At 36.7% G+C, this 22,883-nt stretch overlaps 1 protein-coding gene across 1 annotated transcript; it reads right to left on the bottom strand.

Annotated features, from left to right (window-relative positions):
- Positions 1-6,566: 6,566 nt before the first annotated feature.
- Positions 6,567-22,300, bottom strand: Ufl1 (UFM1 specific ligase 1). Its single transcript, XM_045750827.2, has 12 exons — positions 22,142-22,300; positions 21,325-21,470; positions 19,764-20,005; positions 17,791-17,980; positions 16,602-16,751; positions 14,855-15,030; positions 14,372-14,590; positions 11,245-11,742; positions 10,824-10,964; positions 9,772-9,938; positions 8,303-8,514; positions 6,567-7,073 (listed from the first exon to the last, which is right to left on the bottom strand). Exons 1-12 carry the CDS (start codon positions 22,219-22,221, stop codon positions 6,919-6,921), a joined length of 2,376 nt encoding a protein of 791 aa, XP_045606783.2. The 5' UTR covers positions 22,222-22,300; the 3' UTR covers positions 6,567-6,918.
- Between the last annotated feature and the right edge of the window lie 583 nt (positions 22,301-22,883).

Raw genomic sequence — 22,883 nt, 5'->3', positions numbered from 1 at the left:
CGTGACGTAGCGAGGCGCCTTGTCTCGTTCCTTAACTATAGGGCGCTCACTTTACCTTGAACCTTGGTCCCAGTTTCCACAATATCCAAGAGTAGTTCATTCGACGTTACTCTTGGATAGTGTGCCCAGTTATATGGTTTGTTAACATATATATCAACAATTTAATTATATTTTATCAAACTAACGTAGCCATGATCCCAATTAGGCGTTCTAACAATAAGATCGTGAGTTTAAATTAGTTTAATTGGTTTATTATGGCCTCCATTCCCATCTTGAGGTGGACAAACGGCAGAAAGCTTTCGAATACACAATATGAGTCCATGAACTGGACCAGAACAATTTCTAAACTAAGCAATTTACATTTGTGGTAAGTTGGTTACATTTGACTTTATCATGCACCCCATACCCATCCAGAGTGGCGACGGTGAACAGTGTACTATCACATGGAAGCAATACGTTCACTTTAGACACTTGGCTAACATTTCTGATAGTTCATCATTTCGAATGAAATACACATTTCTTGAGCATATGTGACTCGAGTTACTTTTTAAATCCTACTTTTTCATATTTAATTACAGGTGAAGCAATTAGTATGCGATCAAGTTTACATTTGCTCAGTACTACCTCAACAAGTCGTGTAAACTCAGAGGGGCTTGTAACCCTATTACAAGCCCTATAATATTATCCTTATAAATAATAATAATAATAATAATTTACTTAGGAACAGTACATACATAGTTGCAGAGTTACAGTACAAACATTGTTAGATTTAAAGATAGAGGTAGTACATACAATACCTAAAGCCACTAGTACGCATAGCGTTTCGGGCAATAAAGACGTCACTTCCTGCATAATATTGATAGATGGACTTTAATGTGTATGAATTTCAGTTAATCTCAGGTCTATTATATTTTGTTATTGTTCTCGGTACATAACTACCCTCAGGCTGCTCAAAGATAAGTCCAAGGTGCCAATCAAAGCCTTTTAAGATTTGGCTAACTTATCAGTCATGCATTCGGACGTCAATATGGGATGGGATCCATAGGAGACAAACACTGCTTCCATCATTATGCTATTATAACTGTGCCTGGCTTCAGATAAGACATAGTTATGTCTTGAGTGCAATCAGGGATGCCGAAGTCACTGTTAATTAATGTGTCAATCTTGAATAACTTCAATTCAAGGAAATCGTCAGTTATGTATATGCTTGTCAAGTGGAGTGAATAACAGCCTGATAAAGCTAAGTCTTTACTAAGCTTTGTCACTCTTAATTGCGAATCAATTGATGAGATTAGCAGTATGGTTTCAAAAGTTATTTAATTCAAGCTTTCTTTACATAGTGCTTGACGGTGTTATCGTCGCTGATAAAACTGATTAAAGTGACGACAAAAAGTTGAGATCAGGATTCTGGTAGTTTTTCCTGCTTCTGCTCTTGTGGGTGTTGCTGGGGGTGTTATACTGCTCCTGTGGGTGTTATACTGCTCCCGTGGGTGTTGCTGGGGTGTTATACTGCTCCTGTGGGTGTTACTGAGGTGTTCTACTACTATTGTTGATGTTATACTACTACTTCAGCTAAATCTATGTAGGAGGTGAAGAGCACAAGTTAACTAGGGGGTATTAGAGAGTATAGTCGACACACCATTTTTCCAAATCGTGGAAAAACTTCATCAATGTAATGTGCTTGACCCCAAGTGACAACACTCAAACCACTGATTAGTCTACAAGTATTTATTGCATGGGGATAGCAGTTTGTTATAATATTCATATTCTGTACTAACATGTTGCAAATCACAACATCTAACCTTATCTTTCTCCGAGTGTTTGACAATAATTTGTACTGTGTTTGTTATAATCTTCTTTCCCCAGCTCAGTCATAACTAGACAAAATTTTGTGGTCTACAAGTTTTCCAAACACTTTGATGAGTTTATTAGAGTATATAGCATTGATTTTGCATTCTTGTATATAATACGCAAATATGTAAATTAATTACAAGCACAGGTTTGAATTTTAACAAACTTTCTGTACTCATTCTTGATAGAGAACTGTACTTGTCAAACTACAAATGTTATTAAATCATACGACTTATTCAAATTTTTCAAATGTTGGATACTGAAAGGCTATGAAGGAAAGAAAATTCTATTTCAAGAAATATAAACATTGGAATTTAACAAAAACTGTGATGTATTATTCAAGTAAAAAAATCATTCGTGCTGCGCCTATATTCAGAAAAATCCAGCACCAAATGTAACGAAATCCCTTTTCTGGTGGGTTCCTTGGTGGATGTCTACCTGGAACATTTAAACCTTAGGTACCATTCCAGGCTCTTAGGATCTAGATCTAGAGCACCTACCAGAAACCAAGACAAGAATCTGCACCCCCGCCCCCTCGTAGTTCGGGGATACAATATCACCACAGTACCAAATGAGAAAACTTCCAGAAGGTAGTGCAGGAAACCATCAAACTGCGCACACATTTGTGTTCTAGGTCCAACTGCTAGTTGACACCACACTCACTACCAGATGGTAGTTCAGGCGGCCCACGAGTGCCAGCCAGCTAGTATAATGATTTTGTTCATGATCTTGCAGAAAGTAAATAAAAGTGAATTGATAGAAACTTTGGAGAGAATTGAGCATGCATAAAGTTAGTGCAATTGTAAATTCTAAGAAGAGTTTTACTTTATAAAAAGATACAATCATCTATTTCTTCCAAATTATGTGGCACAATGCCAGTTTGCCATGCTTTCTGGAAAATTCTCAACTTTTACCATATTTTTTTCTCTTGCAGCTTCCTAACATTTCAACATCTGCATAGATGAACTTAACATTGTAGTTCATAGAATAAACTATAGCATTCTATGGGCACTCTTCCCATACTGGCAAAATCATATTCACAATGCAATTTTTTCATTTGAGATATATACAAGAGTTGTTACATTCTTGTACAGCCACTAGTACGCGTAGCGTTTTGGGCAGGTCCCTGGAATACAATCCCCGCCACGAAGAATCGTTTTTTCATCCAAGTACACATTTTACTGTTGCGTTAAACAGAGGCTACAGTTAAGGAATTGCGCCCAGTAAATCCTCCCTGGCCAGGATACGAACCCATGACATAGCGCTCACGGAACGCCAGGCAAGTGTCTTACCACTACACCACGGAGACATTGCTATAGTATATTTCAGAACATATTCTACTAAAATATAACACATGTGATTTTAATCTATTGTATCAAGCTTGACAATCCAAAGACTATTGGCATGGAATGACTTGAAATGTTTTGAGATTTCAAGTACAGCAAGTACTAAAGACGTAACAGTGAAGACACTGCAAAGATTAAAGGAAATATGAGGTGTGTCAGGAGTTCATGAGCAAAATTATAATCATTGTGAACAATCACAACGAAGTAAAACTCCAGTTAGAAATACTGTATCTGAAAATACGTTAGAATAAGAATAATACAGCACCAAACAAATTCCATATTTACGATGAATGCTCTTGTATCTAATATTTCTCTGAAAGCAAAAACAATGTATTTAATCATCCTAATTATCTTCATAAAGTAAAACACATCAGCGTGGATCAAACAGAAATGGACAAACTTTATTCTACATTTAAAAACCTACATTATTGAAAAGTGTGTGTGTGTACTGTACTTATATTTTTATATTATATATATATATATATATATATATATATATATATATATATATATATATATATATATATATTATATATATATGTATATAATATATATATATTATATATATATATGTATATAATATATATGTATAATATATATATATATATATATATATATATATATATATATATATATATATATATAATGTATGTATGTATGTATCAGTATATTAGTAATATTTGTCATATATAATCTGTCATATATGAGTAATAAGATCTATATTTCTGTACTGAACTTGTAGGAGACATAAGTAAACATCCATTATAGCCCCCATTTAAACTTTTAACCCTAAACTTTGATTCACACACACTACTGTACACATGCTATTCATGTACTGGTGAGACAGGTTTCCCATTGCTATACACACATGTTGGACAATTATAAAAATTTACAAATTTAGTTCATTTTTATATGAACCAAAAAATATACGATTCAGAATCAAAGCAGGCAAAATAACCAAATTTTTCCCAAATTCAAATAAGGTCCAGAATAATACAGTAGTTTAATTTTAAGGGGTTTCACTGTACTGTATTTGTCAGCCAAAATGGGAGTACCCATTCAGGCAGCTGTCTACTAAATTAATGTTTTGTTTTTTACAGTATTTTTTTTTTAAATATCACAAATTATATCATTACAATATTTTAATGAGACTGAAAAATTCTGTACTAGGTGAACTTTTAATCATCAGTAAATTGGTCAAGGGTCATCTTGTTATATTCTGGACAACAGCATCAAGCAGGTGCATGCACAATACACAACAATAAAATATTATATATACAGTACTGAATCCATACTGTATTAACAATATTGATTTTTGCATGCCTACCTGCAAGTACACGGAGAATGACATCACTTAAAGGTTATATAATGCTGAAACTTTGCTTCAATTTCAAATACCAAGAACTTTAAGGTAGGAGCTGCAAGAAATGCTCCACTAATCAGTAGCTTCCTAGTGCACTGGCTCTGATGCCACAAAGACACACACAAGACTACCAGGCCTCTGAACTTACACAGGCATACTGAACACCAGGACCTGAACCTACTGTGCTCATAGAGGTGAGGGAGCACGGGGATCTGAAATCAATCCAAGAGCAGGTAAAACTGCCAAGAAAGTACAGCCATAGCAAAATAAACTACTGTACCTTTTTTGATTAGAGAAAAGATACACCACAAGGGAAGCATTATTTTATCTCGTGTAAATAAGCCATGCAATATTACCAAAGCACACCACTAGGTGGCAGCTCAGGTCACCCAGGAGTCCATCCTGCCTGCCTCCTCACTCACGTGCTGCTCCCAAGACGCACCTGATCCCAATGGGGAAGGGACCTATCAGGGAAAAGTCCCAAGCCATTACAACTATATAGCACTTCAAATAAGGATTGGGGATGGGCTGGGGAAAATTCTTCACAATGGGGGAAACAAGCCGAGTACAGAACATGTAAAGCTCAGCAGAGCAAATTGAGGCCACCCAGAAATGGACATTTCATTTATTCAATGCTTGATTACTTAACTGGTCTTCAATAACTCCTCAAATGCATACTTCCATCAGTGGCTCAAAGGATTAATAATGGAACAGAGAAATAGGGTCTGATCTGTGGGATAATGTCAGAAACCCAGGGCTCAGGAAAGGAGGAACTCTGCAACTGGAAATGTGCCTAATAGAACACAGACCTCCTATGGATGGGAAACATTCAACATGTAACACTTGGTTCGATGCCAAAAACCCCAGTCTGAATCTTAGCCAAACATTTTAACAATGAAGGAAATGCAACCTTACATCAGGGAAGGCAACTCTGAAACAAACACGGGACAAATGAATCAACAAAAGACAAGCAAGATGGGGAGTATAAACACAATTGGGAAGCACATGGGAACAAAATTCATTTTAAGCATGACCACACCCCTACAGGACAACCAGGTCAGAAGAAATGCTAATTCACCAGGGTGTAAAAAAAAAAAAAAATGGCTTTTTTTTAATTGTTTCTAATAAAATGTACATGGTTTGTTTTTCTTCAGCTTTACTTTCTGGGTGATTTTATTTTGTTTGGCATTGATCTAAGGAAACAAGATCAACTCAAAATCACTTGCTAGCTCACCAAATTATTCCAAAGGCCTTCAAAATTCTAGAGGCCTGTTAATACTGCAAATAATTCAATTTAATTCATTGTGTCAGGGGACAGGATGCCAGAGTGTATTCACACACATTAGGTTTATATCGAGTTCTCCCCCCTCCCCAGGTCAAATTACTGATCCCGACCAGGATGCAACCCCACAACAAGCCGAGTAACTCCTATCTACTTACTGCTAGGTGAACAGGTACATTAGGTGAAAGAAAATATGCCAAATCATTTCTGTTCCACCCGGGATTTGAACCCGGAATTCTAGATTGTGCACTGGGAACAAACCCAACTGTTCCACCAGGACCCCCTTGACATTTCAATTGTACAAGAGCTGTATTGTACAGGGAAGATATTGAGGGACCATCACTGAAAAATATTCCTTCATGTCGTGATTATACTGTACTTCAAAAACAGAGGGAAAGTTCCCTAATTATCACCAGTGAGCTCAGTTATTTGCATAGGAACAATGTATTATCTTAGTTATATTTCCTAAAAATAATATACTCATTAAATGTCTTATAGATCAGAATTTGGGAAAGCGGTGATGTTTGCTCATCCATATCCAAGGGTAGAAATGTGTAAAATAAATTCTGAAGTTCTGGCAGTAAAACAATACATATGATTAACTTATTACCAATTCAGAGGAATTCACATTGAATTTAATTGCAGCAGATTATGTATTGCACTTTGTAATATTAAGTCATGTGATTATGCGAGGATTAAACAAGGTGTGTCATGGAAACGAAAATTAGGTTTGCAAAAAAAATAATTAGTTTATTCCAATTTAAGACTTTGGTATAAAAATCAAGATTTTAACAAAAATCTATTCCTCCTCCTACATCTTTATTTAGAAAGCAACCCATACACCTGTACATAATTCCCAATCTTCCCAAAGAAATCTGCAGAACTTTTGGCTTTAAATTTGTACCCAAATGTGAAGCCAAAAATTTTATAGGAAAATATTCCTGACCCTAGATTATTTTAAGAATATATCCAGGTAGTGTGCTTCATGGGTTCAATTTACTTGTCAACTAATTGCAACCAAGATTGATACCCAATACAACTTTACATTTGACAAAAAAAATAAAACAGGAAATGTATTACACTTTGTCTTCTATGTTGTGTGAACCAGCAGTTACTTTCTTGAAGGTGATGGCTACTTCCTTGACAAGTGGTGTCAGAGCTTCAAGTCTAAGTTTCACTTCACTATCGGCCTCCAAGTCACCCTTTGTTGTTAGAGATTTAATAACCAAATCTGTAATGATACAAAGCGTTATTAAAATAAGATTTGTTAATTACAGTATATACAAATTTGTATCTTCTAAACGCATGATTATCTCATACTGAAGTATTACAGTCTCTTTGGAAAAGAAAGTTATTCTCTGTGGCAAAGGAAAATTGTGATGACTTCACCCCTTTATAATAATATAATGTAGTCTCACTACTAATACCAAGTCACGGTACCCCCCTTTTATTTATTTTAATAAAAGCGAATCTAAAGTTTACTGTTAAAACTAAAATTAGGAACAATGCACATAATAAAGTTCAATAAAATGAACAAGTTGTATATAAATACAGTACAGGTACAATAAACAGTACAGTACAATAAAATGAACAAGTTGTATATAAATACAGTACAGTACAGGTACTGTAATGTGTAGAAAATGTGAGGAGAGGTAAAAATACATAAAATAAACATATGTGCTACTTGGGGGGGGGGGGGGGGGGAGATATTTTGATGGCACCTATCATCATTCCGCCATCTTTATTGGGTTGAGGAGGCATTTACTGGAAGAAGACAGACGAGATACATAGGAAAAATAAGTACTCAAAGTAACATTTGGCTTTTCACAATCGACTTCATTCATAAATGGTTGCACATTTATAATTAGTAAAGTTTGCATAAAAAGTATAGTACATTAATTACATAAGTGTCACACAAAAACAACACGGCACATTGACATTGTCATTATCAGTCAGAAACTTCATTGTAGCAACTTATACACATCATTACAATACTGGCTGGAGTAAACAATGCATAGCACTAAATCCAACTTACATTTTAGGCATACAGCAAGTGACATTTAGCTAACAATTTGAAAACAATATTGTAAAGTGAGGTTTGCCATAAGAGCAGCAAGACACACAACAGACATTTCTCTCCACTACAACAATTCATCCATGAGTATTGGCAGATCTGGCTTGGTGGAGACAAGTTTCTCACATTACAGCCTTGGATGCTGGCTATTGCTTCTCTTTTGATTTGTCAAGATTTAGTCCTCAGAATATTTATGTGATAAAACTATAATCACATGTAATACATGTTCACATAAAATTGAACATGAACCGCATGAAATGGTTTGCAGTAATGGACTCAAATTTTATCTCGTGTGGAAAGAGGTTTGCATAAAATAAGGAGTCTACTGTATATATACACTGCACGCAATATAAACTAAATTATGTTTATAATACAATCTAGCTTACCTTGATACTCCTGCAGTATAGTAAACTTATCCGCTGGTATTTGATTCTTTATGTATGCCAAGATATGTGGCACAAACTTGCCCGATGCATGCAACATGTTCCCTGTTACAGATTGGAAGAGCACAAGGCAGGCCAGATGAAGCGTTATTGGGGCATCAATAGATCCATCAAGCTGCTCCAGAAGACCACTCCGATGGTTCAACAACACTTGTCTGCAAAAAGATATACTAATGAGTAGCGTGAAGTATTGTATCAAACAAGAAATCTTACCTAATAATATTTAAATTTGTAAAAAGTTACATTACTTTGTCCCTCCACCCCAACAAAAAAATAATAATTTACAGATTATAAACAACATTAACAAGAAATTAAACAAAAGCAGCTTCCCATATGTGTATTAAAATCTACAAGAAAACTAATTATAGTACAATTTTACTTCTCCATTAAGAAGAGTATTAACCAATTCATGTTCAATTACAATATTTTCCACATGAAGACCAAGGCAGACATTCTAACCCATATCAACGAAATAATATTAATTTTAACTGTACACATAAGCTTTAAGGATAATCATCAATACTCAGTAGTACATTTTGTACAAGTGAAGTGTTCATGTATGTGATCATTATCTTATCTTAATGGAATAGGGAGGCACCAACCCAAACAAGATGGAAAACTGGTGTAAGAACAGATATTTCAAAGTAAAGTGACACCTGACCTGTCATAAATTAAGGTACATATTTACCAAGTAACAACTATCACACACATTTAAGAAACTCGCTAACTCATTTATCTTACACAAATCTGACTGAAATACAATGCAAGAGGTGTACTCTAAAACCTGCCTAAAACAAACCACAGGGTTAAGAATGTTCAAATACAACCACAAGTATAAATCCTGGTGTGTGGCTCATTGCTATATATACTCTACCTAATCCATTAGTTCAGGCAAGTCCTACTCCCAAAAAATTTGGGACGAGATACACGGAAAAAATTAAGAACACTATGTACAGTACTTTGTTCTTTACTACTAAAATTCCATAAACATGGTTTGTGGTTCACACTTGCACAGTCAAGTTGAATGTGTGGGCTTCACACTAACGAGAGTTAGTCAACATATATGATTCACATTAACAAGGCTGAATGCACTCGCTGTCAGCATTTTCGATACACTGTACCCAAAAAATTGTTATTTATTAAAAAATATATTTATTGAATGTATTAAACATCTGTTACCCCGAGTGTTTGTGTTTGCTGTTACCCGTTTGTAGTTATGTAATAATTGATAACATTCACCAGAAGAATGTTTCAGTGCTACAGGGAATTTGTTCTAACAGCTTGGCAAAAGTGATACATCTGTTTTTAATCATTCAGGCAGAAAATTATTAAAAGTAAATTACAATTTTATGCCCCTTGTCAATATGAAGGATTAGTAGCCCATTATACAAGTAGAGAAAGCCACAACTTACCGATCCTTCTTATTGTCCTTCTTCTTCAGCATGATCCCTGTGACTGCAATAGCATCATCAATGACATCAAAGAATTCCTCCAAGCTACAGCCAATAAGCGTCTTATGGGCATTAAGCAGTGGCTCAGTCATGTCTTCAGATAATTTCTTAATAATCTTTACACGAATCTGTATAAAGCAGCTTTAGTTAGATTTCATCAATAATTTTACTGTACAAATAGTACTTTGAAATAACATTAGAATTAAAGGCCAGGGCCCATATTCACAAAGCAGTTACGCAAGCACTTACGAACCTGTACATCTTTTGTCAATCTTTGGCGGATTTGTTTACAATTATTAAACAGTTAATGAGCTCCGAAGCACCAGGAGGCTGTTTATAACAATAACGACTGTTGACTGGGAAGTTTTCATGCTTGTAAACTGTTTAATAAATGTAACCAAATCCGCCAAAGATTGAGAAAAGATGTACACGTTCGCAAGTACAAGTAACTGCTTCATGAATCAGGCCCCAGACAAGTGAAGTGAATGTTGAACCATCACTTAAATTATAGATTTTGACAAATAACTTTCTAAAATCACATTATAAAATTTAAGGCAATTGTACTAGTAACTGCATCAAGCAGTGTTAGGTTTGGTGCCGACTACTAAACTAGTCACGTTATTCTGCTGCACGTGTGTTATTTATGAATGCGCACTTGACAATGTAAAACAAGAGGGAGCATGCATTAGCTTTTCCTTTAATTTCCTTTTGCTTATCTGAGTATTTAATAATAATAATAATAATAATAATAATAATAATAATAATAATTGTTATTGAAAATATGCAGAATATGATAATGCCTTAATAATTACAAAGTACATATGCATATTAATAAGGTCACTAGTACACGAAGCATTTCGGGAATAACTTAAAATAGTTCAGTTAGGTTGTTTAAAGGTTTGATGAAGTAGACAATACTAAACAAGGAAATAAGTTAACATATAAATGGCTACACAAGATCATGTTCTCATCTCATACGCACTTAAGGATAAATGATAAAAAACCAGGATTACCTCAGGGGTGATTTCCTTGTCCCGAGCTATGTCTATAAGACTGTCATCGGCAAGGTAAAGAACTAGTTCATTCATGAGCTCAGAGCACTGAGTTTTCAGCAAGTGCTTCCTCAACTGCATCTGCTTCTCTTCATCAAATACCTGCAAACAAATAGCATTTTCTCATATTTTAATCACACAACTGATTATAAATATCTTAAATCAAGTTAGGCCAAATAACCATATTAACAAAAACAATGTGACAAAAATGTGATTCTAATTTAAAATTAGGAGAAATCAAATGTGTGTTGCAAGTACAGCATAAGTATAATGAAGTGATTAAAGATCACTACACAAGGTAAAGGGTGAAGGATCAGGTAACTATAAGAATGTTCTTTTGATGAAAGATAGCTTCAGTGAAAGTTGCTCTGCTTTTTCTAACCTTAATACTCTTCTCTGCCAGCTTGATCGTAGTGAGCAAAGCCGACACTTTTTCCTGTAGCTGCTGATGGGTCTTTCTCCGTGCATCACCTCCAACTGCTACAGTTGCCAGGAAAATAGATTTAGCAACTTCCTGAAACTGTCTAGTTAATGGACGATGCAAATCATTTGTTAGCTCTTCCACCAGTTCTTCAGGGCAGTCTGTCAATTCTGAGAAGTTTGTAATTTCTGTTTGCAAGTCTTCTAAGGAGAGGAACTCTACATGGGAAGCATTACCACCATGCCCACCAATATGCTGCTGGGCACTGTTATCATCATCGGAGTCAGAATCTTGAGCAGGCCCCTTCCTTGTTTTATATTTGTTCTTGGTAGCTTTGGTCTTAGTCTCACGACCTTGGGTGCCACCTCCTGCCTTGCCAGTTGCAGCCTTCTTTCTTCTGTCATCCTTTTTACTCTTACCGGTATCTTCATCCTGCTGCTTAAGTCTCCCAGTGCCAACCTGAAAGCAATACAAAAAAATACAAAAAAAATAAAAAAATAATTAAGTGGTTACAAAATTGAAAATTTTATATACTAAGAAAATATACTAGCAAATATGAACACAAGTGTCTCCAATACAGTAATTACCAAATTGTGAGCACATTTAATAAAATCCATTGTCAGTAACAAGGCTTGTTTAATTTGTATGAATGACTTCAGTCCATAAATAGAGTCCTGGAGGGAAAAAGAGTAATGAATGGACATACATATCTACTACTTAGGTTCCTGTAATATCAGAAATACTAATGATTTAGCCGATTTGACAAATTAATGATTTGTCAAATACTACAGCACTAAAACTAAGAAACAAAATCCAAAAGAATGCATGGTAATGGAGAACATGAACCTCCCCTCCCCACACACACACACACACACCCTTAATATTCCATTACCAGAAATTTGCCATCACCACCATCGGTAGTCTGTTGTTGATTCAAGAACTGATGTGAGCAAAGACACTTAACACTTTTCTGAGATCTTCACTTGGATGTGCGGGCGGTTTATTTATTAAGGATAGCTTAATGAACTTTTTTTTTTTCCATGCAGCAATTTGTGCTTATGTCACCGTTATGTTCCACAACTCTTACAGCTTGTGGAATCAGACCCCAGAAATAAAGATGATTATCACCATTATTATTACCAACAAAGATTAGAAAGGGGAAAATCCAATAATATACCTTGTCTACCTTGAGGTCATTCTGATTACCAGGGTTCCCATGACCCAGTCTCAGAGCAGGCCTTCTGCTGGTAGCCACTGCTCACAGTCACATGTAGGAACCCTTTTCCCACGTGATCAAGTATCCTTCAGAGGTGTCAATCTGGTCCCTCTTGAACAAAGTCTGTTAGTCATGCCTCATGTATTTAGAGGGATGGTGTTAAAAAGCCCTGAGCCCTTGATGTTTACAGAATTGTGTCCAAGTGTACTTATTGAGCCTTTACTTTCATTGGGGCTAATTTTGGACACTGTCATGCCTTCTAGTCTCTTTGGGAATTATTTTGGTGTGCAGATTTGGACCCACTCAATGTAATAACTTTAATTTGAAGATCATGAACTATATCACCTACATTTAAGGGAAATAAAATTTAAGGGATATTAAGTGTTCCCAATAATTTGTGTGTTTTATTGGGGGAATTCTGGCAGTAAACATTGACTGCATGTTTTCCTGGAAAGCAACTTTTCCAGCCATAGAGTGGTTAATGTGCAACTGTGTTCCACTCTAGTACTGGCATCTTAATAGTATCATCATTGATTTGGCCTAGTTTGAAAGATTCTCATTACTCAGTCAAACGTTTTTCCTTGTGGTATGATAGTTGCTTTAATGCATTCTTTAAATGCAAGACCTTCCAACATTGATACAATTTGATCTTTTTCTTTCTTCATTTCACTATAGTGTGGTTTAACTGCATTTTTTTTTTTTTTACACAGTTCCAGTTATAATTTAAACATTTTTTACTATAGCACAAAAAGTTGGAAATTTAATTCACTGAACATAATATTGATTTCTGTAGACCACTGGAAGACTTTGGTTTTCAACAGTTAGAAAGTTTCCAGTGTACTCAGTGATAAGAGTTAACAGCGTACTTGTACTAATTCTTGCATCATCTTCAAGGGACGATACAGTCCATTGACTTGTATCCAGGTCTCCAATTACTTCTGGATGAACATGAATGAACAGTTTAGGATCAGTAACCAATCATCTCTCCTCAGAGGGATGAGTTAAGAGGTAAGGCTAAACAAAACATATCACACATGACTAGAAGACAGAAGAGTAAGGAAAGACATGACATTTAAAATTCTTAGCAGCACTGACAGAGCAGAGAAGAGGTAGTACATAAACAACGGGGCACAAACTGAATAACTAAATGAACCACAGAGATTAAAAAATCTTTTCAGTATCAAAGTAGTGAACAAATAGAATGCATTATAAACTGAAGTGGTGGTAATAGACTCCATATATGTAATGTAATAGAGCCCAATAGGCTTGGAAACCTGCACACAAGTTGGTATCGTTTAAAATATTGGTATCAATACACCTCTATTACACTATACTGTATAGTGTTCACATTTGTTGAAAGCGTTTGGAAACCCGAGTATGTCACACCACCATTTCACTTGTCTTCCATTGCATCCGAGACCATATAATTGGTTTTCCACTGTCAGGGACAGGAAGCCTATGAGGCTCATTAAGGTTCCCCTGGGCCAATAACTGACTTCCTAGATGCAACCCACAACAGTTGCCCAACTCCCGGGGTACGTATTCACTTCTAGGTGAACAGAAGCATCAGGCATAAGAAATGTGCCAAAACATCTTTCCCTGGCTAGACATATTACTCGAGTGCAATTGGTCACGAGCCAGCTGTGGTAATAACCGAGCTACAAATCACCCACTGGGTTACATAGTGATCCAACAATTGAGAGGCAGGAACATTCTGCTCCAAGCTTGGATACTATACAGAATAGATTCTGCAGGTTATTAAAAAAAATAATATTGTTATTTGGCATCAACCATCATTTAGTGCTAAAAGCTAAAGCCATGCAGTAGTACCCAAGTCCTGTAATGATGACTAAACGCTAATATTTTACCCACCTGTTGTTTAAAGGCTCCCTTCTCTATTGCTTCCTTGGCTTTCTTTGGCATCAACTGTTGTAGATGGTTGGACAGTTTTGTCAAAAGCTGGTCACTAATAACAACAGTGTCACAGAACACCCTTGCACTTGCTGTGGATTTTTTATCTTGGCGACGCTTCAGGGCAATATCCACCAACTGATTTCCCTCCTCTGGGCTGAATACGGTAGGCAACAGAGGCTATCCAACACACAATTAGAAGAAAATATCAGTTAAATCAAGACTATTTATAAATATATTAGTACATGTTATTACTAAAATTAATGGTTAATAAGTGTTCCTCCATGTCAAATTTTTCTCTACTTTTAATAGCAACCCATTTTTCAAATAGTGTACAGACATTAACTTTTTAAATTTTCCAAATACTATATTCATAAGTACTACTGTTAAAAAATATCTGCCGATTCAAAGTTCAAGTAAGTACATATTCACATAGATACTCACATAGATATCCACCCAACCCCCAGAAACCAAGGCATCATCAATAGCAGCATCAATCTGATCAATGAGACTTGGTCCCACACAAACATCACCAACAAAGGTTAAATCTTCGTTCTTATAGTGCCGACGGATATGCCCCTCGGGATCAACAATGTCCAGTCGACGCAAGGCTTCAAACTCTGCATAATAAAAATACAGTATAAAATATATATACAGTGTGCCACATAGCACATACTTATCTAATGGTTAATTTTCTTGGAAACATAATGAATATAAAATGCAGCAAAGTGCCAATAAACCTAAAACAGACTATTGTGCCTAAAACTCGATGTAACCAAAGAAAACCCAATCAGGAATTTTAAGGCACGTTAAAACACATGATGTGCAGCATAGAAATCCGTCACTCATCTTGGAGCAGCATGAACAGATTAGGCAAAATATTTGATACTGTCACAGTAGCAGACCAGGAAGAATCCACCAGAGAGACACCTACACACATTTGCACCGAGAACATTTCAAGAGTAGTACAATAAGAGGAACCTCCTGCCAGGCAGCCTTGTGTACCACCATGGCAACAGTAAAGATCAAGGCAACCTCTTTCCAATACAGAATGCCGACTACAGAACCAAGTCGATTTCTTCAAGGAGAGCAATGGATTGTCTATTAGTTAAGTGGAACCCAGGACTGCAACCATGAAGTGGCATCAAAAGAATTCAGATTCATTTACAAAAATGCTCTTCCCCGAGCAAGAATTTAAGCAAGATTGACCAAGCCTGAGAAGGCAAATAGGTGACCTGTTTAAACTTGCAAAGAGAAGGTGAATCTAGATCCCAAATAGGGACCTGAAAACACACTTGCAGGGAAGGGAAGGCATCATCTAGCTCAAATTGGGACAAGACACGAGAGGGCACCAACCAATAAGACCAATTCAGTTTTTGGGCACTAATGTCCAACTTATACCAAAAGGCAACCAATGCCCTGCCTTTAGAATCCCCAAAACCCATCTCACTAAACATAAATGTCCGATCTCTCCAGTGGCAATGTAACAGGTGTGACAGTAAACTTCAAAGTGAGGATGACCACCTCCCCTGACCCGGTTATATAGGGCTATGTATCACCTGCTGACAACTGGGGTAGTAGTAGGTTAGTGGGTGCTTCGGTTGTTCTGAATGATGCTTAGCAATCTCAGTATTGTACTACCAGTAATATTTTAAAAGTACGTTTGTGCTTTAAAGTACTTTCTATGTGTTATAGCAAGTGGTTTCTCTCAGTATTAGAGTGAAATATGCTCTCCACCGCTTCCAGTCCCTTAGTCAGGGAACAAAACAATTTGCAATGACATGTGCCCATTGGGCAAAAGTTACCCCTGAAGCTTAACTTTCTAGTGTCCTGGTGGTGTCTGTGCCAAAGATAAATGAAGCTACCACTGTTGCCACCACCACCGTAGTACTGCAGTGGGTGGCAACCCCCACTGTTTTAAAGGATTTTGAGCATCTTATCTTCAAAGCATCTTCCTCAAAAATAAAACAAAAAATGTTGTTAGCTATTTTGTGCAGTTGACTTATTGAATAAGTATGACTACCTTATTTGTTATTTGCACTCAGTAATTATAAAATAATAATGTCTTCAAAGACTGTAATACTACACTAGATTGTTTATCAAATAACATGCACAATAACACTTGTGTTTCCCTGTTTAACACCAATATGCGACAACTTTCTTTAACTCAAATTATACAAAATTCACTTACCTAAATACCCATTTTGCTTCAAGAAGTTGTCGACCCACTCATTCTGAGTACGTGAATAAATGCTGGGTATGTACATTGCCCTATGAATTTGTCGGTTTCCTGTTAGAACGCCAGGTACCCGTCCAGTCGCAATTAATTTTTCAGCAACATCTGCAGTAAAAAAAAAAAAAAAAAATACAAATATTGGGCAAAACAAGCCAATATTAATTTTACATAAAAATTACACCAATTAGCTAAAACTTGATATAATTCACATGAATCATAGATACCTGAATCTGATGAACCTTGTTATTATGATTGCCAAATTTTTGTAAATATAAATGCTGTATTATATCAACTATTAAATACTGTCATTAACAAAGATTAAAATACTAGTACACTGAAAAACTACATTCACAAATATTGCCTTCAGTATAAACTACTGTATAGACATGTTGTCGTTATAGCCAATCAAGAGAAATATTGATGGGATGGAATATCTTGAGATAACAGTGGCACAACGAGCACTGGGAATGCAATACTTTCAACTACCAAATAATAACTAAGGATACAAGTTTAAACTGGTCTAATAAACACAGGCTACTGTAAGGATAGGAATGAGGGGGCCTACATGAGGTGTACGTGGATGTGGTGGCAGCGTTTACCTACCAGTGACTAACATGGCAGTGGAATCTAGGTCTGTTTCCCTCCTAACAGACTTGTACCTGACGTGTTTAATTTAACCTACCTGATGTTCAATTTTTTTTTTTTTTTTTTTTTTGTATCTGGCCAAAATTAAAGAAGTGGATGGAAGTAGCCAACAACCTCTTCCAGTGCATTCCACAGGCTGACAACCCATACAGTATCCAAGAATTTCCATACATTTATTAGACTTTATTGCAGTTCTAGCTTTCATTGATAGCCTTTTGTTCCATTTTCTCTCAATTTGCAGTCTTTTATCATCCAACTTGTGCATGCCCTTTGTACATGTACAGGGTCTTTAAAATAACCTAAGAAAAAATATTGCTACACTATTTTCTCTGGGATGATGCCCCCTCCATCTCATGAAAGTAGGAAATGGGGTAACGCGGATTATGCGAAACTCAACATTTGAACAATTAAGCTATTATTTTAACTATACTGTATTTATAATATATTTTTGATAAAAAAATTTATTATAATATATACTATACTGTGCAGTGCTACTTACTGAAGAATAGTCTTTGCTGGAAACCATGTTGCATAATGATAACAGACACCTGTGTAGGGCGTGTGATGGCACACAAGACACCTCTGACGTGAGCTTTGTGTCTTGCCACAAAGGCATCGGTAAATATCACAGTCCGATCGTGGGTATCTTGCTGGCCATGGATAATGGTGCCTAGACGCTCCACAACAACCTGTTGACAAACTACTGTATTACAGAAACTGGTCCTTTTCCCCCCCCCCCCAATAATCCTTATTGCTTTGAAAAATGTATTGGAAACAAGACTTGAATGAAACAAAATGGTAACGGTATTATGCAAAATCTATGAAAAACTATATCAAACATCACAGATACTAACAAACACCAAGAGCAAACAAACTGCATCAAACTGTGTAGTCCTTTGCCCTAATTTTTTAATTATCAACATTAAAAACTTATCAAGAGAGACATACCATACTGGAAATATCCCAGGGATAGTGTACAATGTAAATATCTAGCTGAATATAATTTACAACTATCCTTTCTTAACACATCACTAACTCATCCCTCTCATGCACTGCAGCCACCCCTACTGTAGCAATGCAGTGGATGGCATCCCTGCTAATCCCCCACACTGTTTTATGGGATTTCGAGCATCTTATCTTGGCATCAAAGTGTCTGGTGTTGGTGGAAGTGTCTTCAGGGGGCTGCTTTTCCCTGGGAATTTGACAAACTGTAAAGCCTACTATTCCTTCCTCAGCTTCGTTGTTTCTTTGGGATGTGCCTGAAGATTTGCCCTTCTATGGTACGAGGGCTTCCCTTATTGATGCCCAATCGTTTCCTTCTTCAGTGTCAGAGCTCTGGAGGGGGATGTAGGCACCGTTCCCAGTCCTCGTCCTGTGGCAGGAGAGTGTGTCTGGAATTTGGGAGGGGGGGTCCTTGGATGCCATTTGAGACCCCCATTGGTGTTTGGTTACTGACCCAGAGGATTTTTTTTTTTTTTTTTTGAGGCCACTAAAGAGATGGTGGCCCTTGGGTAAATTCAGATATTTTCTTATACCCACCATCCCAGTACTGTATATGCAGCACACCACCTCTGCTATCTCATGGGTACATTTCAAGGTCCCGAATACCCCCCACCTGCAAGTTTTGTAAGTTTCACCTGCTCCTGGGTTTGGCCTGATGGGATTTGCTTCAGTTTCTGTTGTGTAACCAAGACCATGCATCCGAAGTGGACCCTAATGCTTCCTGCTGTAGTACGAGATCCCAGTTTCATTCTGGCTGACAGACATACCCTCATTTTCCTTGGACAACTTTCAACTTTTTTGTTATACATCGACACTTAGAAAGGAAGCTGCCCCAGTTTTTCCATGTCTTTCTTAGGAGCTTTACCTTTGCAGCAGTCAGAAATGCTGTTTGTTCCTGCCCTTCTACACAAGGATGGCATCCAAAAGCCCAATTTAATTCAGCATTGACTGCAGTGATTAACAGGCTCACACCTGTTTGGTTGAGGTTCTCTTGTTCTCTGAGCAGCTGCAAGATGATATTGGTTATTCTTCTGCTGCTTTGTAATCGCTCCATTCCTGCAGCTGCGGTGATAGACTACCACATGGTTGAAAGTGCCTGCCAGCTGGCCATGTTGGATTTTCTACAATTACCCACTCTCCCTCTTTTTTTCTCACCAATCTTTCCCTCTTCTGTTCCCTGATTCATTACCCCACAACCTGATCCATTACCCTACACCCCGATCCATTTATGCAAATTAAGGGAACCACACACACACACATTCATTTATTTAATTGTAGACCTGTATATGAAATGCTAATTTATTTGTATCTAATAAATAATTTAAAAAAGCAACAGCACTAATCTTAACCTTTCAAAGTAAAAAACAAATGATCATTCTAAAGACTTTCTTTGTTGATAATGTTCAATCAACTACTGTACTATAAATATGCTTTGCTATACGATAACTTATAAAAAAAAAAAGTTCCCACCTCCAACATAAAGTCTCCAGGCAATTCATATTGCTTGACAAGGTCTGCTATTGTTGTTGAACCTTCTTGTTGGAGCTTCTCATTGATCTCCTCTGCGATGACATCGAGGTAATCATGTGTAATCAGTTGGCCAAGGACAAAGCATATGCTGGAGTCAGAGTGAGCTAAAATTGATGCTCGTTTTTCTATTACACTGTGGTCAACTGATAACACATCCACCAGATCTACCAAGTTCACCCGCCCTGAAAAAAAAACAAACAAATGCATGTACAGTGAAAAATATTCATACAAATTCACTACAATAAGTACCACATTAAGATTTTTTTTTTTTTTTTTTTTTGCAGGGATATTCCTGCACGGGCCCTAAGCCTCTGGCTGGCCCACTAAGTGTTGCTTGTAAAATGATTTTCTACTAGAAGACAAGCAAAAGTAGCGATTTATTTATATTTTTCTACAGAAATGAAAATTCAGATTACTGTAATAAGTATTTTAACATTAAAACACTTTTTAAACATTAAGTGTTGAAATTTGAGTGGGAGGTTGTTTTGACCAATGGGTACCATATCAAAAAGTTTTTTTTAACCCAATAATGAAATCATTGGGTATTCCTTCTTGTCAAGCACTCAGTAGATTAAATCAAGTAGTTTAATTACGTTGTCGTTTGTACTTCATTAGGATCTCCAGCCATACTGGCAGGCAATTAGTATACAATATTCAGCATAGTCATGTATGAACATAGTTGACTATACAATATACTATTTTGTATACCATTGGTAAATTAGGTATTGGTCAATTATTTGTCTGACGAGTCATTTCGTTATGCACTAACAATAGTACTGTAATGATACTGATTATAATGATAATAATGAGAAAATCTGTAGGAACCGTGATGAGGATTCCAACCTATGCACTGGGTACTCCCAGGCACACACCCTAGACAACTAGGCTACAACATGGTTAAAAGGACAGCAACCTGGGGTTCTACTGAACCCTCAAGGGTCCCCAAGGCTTCCACTGAAGCCGAACCAGGGTGTCACACACAATTCCCCCCCCCCTCCATGCACTTTGCTTCTGTCTTCTAGGAATGTTCACCTCTGACGCTCCTCTTTGAAATACACAGAGAAATCACACTAACGTGATGTAACACGTGACGTTAGTGGGATTTCTCTGTAATAATAATGATTCGGTTCTTACAAACTGTACTTTGTTTTTAAGTGCTCTACAGTATGTCAAATGCTTTATCAAGTAAAGAAATGGATGGCAAGAACAAAAGTGCAGATTTTAGGGGAGAAATCATGGTCTGCATTTCAATATGACTTTCTATTTTGGGTTTTAAATGCGTTTATTATAAGAATAAATGTCAGAAGGATTGGTAGGTGATAAAAAAAAAGTTTCCAGGTAAGTTTATGCTGGTGTGGGTCACCGGGATACTTCTGGCAAAATGTAGCCCCATCAGTGAGAAATGGTCATTTCAAGCAATAAAGTTAATGTCCTATCATCTTTGACGAGTTTTATATATTTAGTTCACAAACTAAAGCAAAAAATTCAATCACGAACTTACCTCCATGAAGGAAAATTTCATCTTGAATCTCCTTGGTAAGCTGAGCTGGAGTAATATATTCCTTGCCATCATTAGTGTGGTAGATATCTAGCAAATTAAGTTCCACTAATTTGTTGATTATTTCAATACAGTTGCGTTCAGATAATCTGTAATGAACTTATCATTAGAAAAAAAAACTTCTTAAAAACACTTTTATGGCCAACCCCATTGAAAGTAAAAAATGCAGCCATAAAGAATATAAATTTGAAATACTCCTTTATTACATTTCTAATAAGTAAGACACCTTTTCTTTACCCGTGTTATAAAAAAAATTAAAATAAAACCCATTACAAATTCTTTTGTCACCATTTTTTAACAGAAAATATGGTTCAAGTGACCTTAAATTCAAGTTATTTCTGTACCAAGACAGTCAGCTCTGTTCTCGATTCACAATTTTTTTTTATATTATTTAAGTATAAAACTAATCTTAAAATCCACCTGGGAAATGAAAATAAACCACCTTTGAGTAAATTAGTTTATGATAGCTAAACCACCAACAAATCATCAGTATCGTGTCACCCGTTTTTCAAATTACAATATCCTTCCCCACCTATCCACACTCGTATACGGCTAGATAAAGGTGAAGTTATCATGGACCGGTCCGGAAAAGAAGCGGGTCGGAAAATGTGGAGAGTTGACCTGAAACTTTCACGTCAACGGGGCAGACGGCGGCCTGTGTGGCATATGGCATTCATTTATACGTAGTCTCCAGCACTATGTCTATATAGTTTATCACTATCTATGTATAGGTGGAGGGTGAGAGGCGCGGGTAGCGTACTTCTGGACAGTAGAGGCGAGCTGGGCCCGCTGGAAGTCAGCAGCGAGCCTCTTCACCTCCTCCCAGTCAGCTGACGACATGTTGACCACCGCCACACCTTCCTCCCGATATCATCTTAATATCCACCATCACCACACACTCCACTATCCTGTGCTTATTTTTTCATTAAAATGTCAAGTTATCATATAATAAATTATTAAAATTATTTAATAGTGGAGAACTGCAAGGGTTAATGAAAGAGGAAGAGAGCGCCGGCTACATTAGAGGATGTGGCAACCTCCACACCCCTCCCACCCCCCCCCCCGGCTCATATCACCGCCTTTATCATGGGACTAATTTAAATTATGTAAATATCTTTAATCGATGTTGGGGCATAAAACCAACCTACTAGCTATGTGCTGTGTAGGTTGAACAATCCGCCGGCAAATGGAACTACTCATTCCTTCAAAAAAGTATATAATCGTATGGTATTATCTAAAAAAAGAGTTTCAAGTATATTCTTTAACTGGAAAAGATGAGCAAAATATAGGTGATAAATGTAGACAACTAGTATAAGCAAAAAATAAGTAGGAAAAAAAATGGAACCAGAAATAAAAAAATGGAACGCTTGTATGCGCAGCAGGCGCCAATTTGCTGCTGATGAGTGACCAGACAGGAGTATAAAACCTTGACACAAACTCCGCCTATTCATGAAACATGCGCTTATTACGGGCTATTCATGCCCGTGTCACCTCTTGGGTGG

The sequence above is a fragment of the Procambarus clarkii genome, chromosome 52 (genome assembly GCF_040958095.1).
Source record: "Procambarus clarkii isolate CNS0578487 chromosome 52, FALCON_Pclarkii_2.0, whole genome shotgun sequence".
NCBI classification, from domain to species: domain Eukaryota; kingdom Metazoa; phylum Arthropoda; class Malacostraca; order Decapoda; family Cambaridae; genus Procambarus; species Procambarus clarkii.
Note: the sequence above shows the minus strand (reverse complement) of the source record. Positions and strands in the feature narration are given on the sequence as shown.

Bases quoted from the DNA above. Each gene is read 5' to 3' on its own strand.
- Ufl1 (XM_045750827.2), bottom strand. From the start codon at position 22,221: ATGTCGTCAGCTGACTGGGAGGAGGTGAAGAGGCTCGCTGCTGACTTC. The intron at 10,965-11,244 runs GTTAGAAAAAGC...ATTTGTTTGCAG, and splicing joins TGGCAGAGAAGAGTATTAAG to GTATTTGATGAAGAGAAGCA. The intron at 8,515-9,771 runs GTAAGTTGTGGC...ATCTTTTTGCAG, and splicing joins AAGGACAATAAGAAGGATCG to ACAAGTGTTGTTGAACCATC.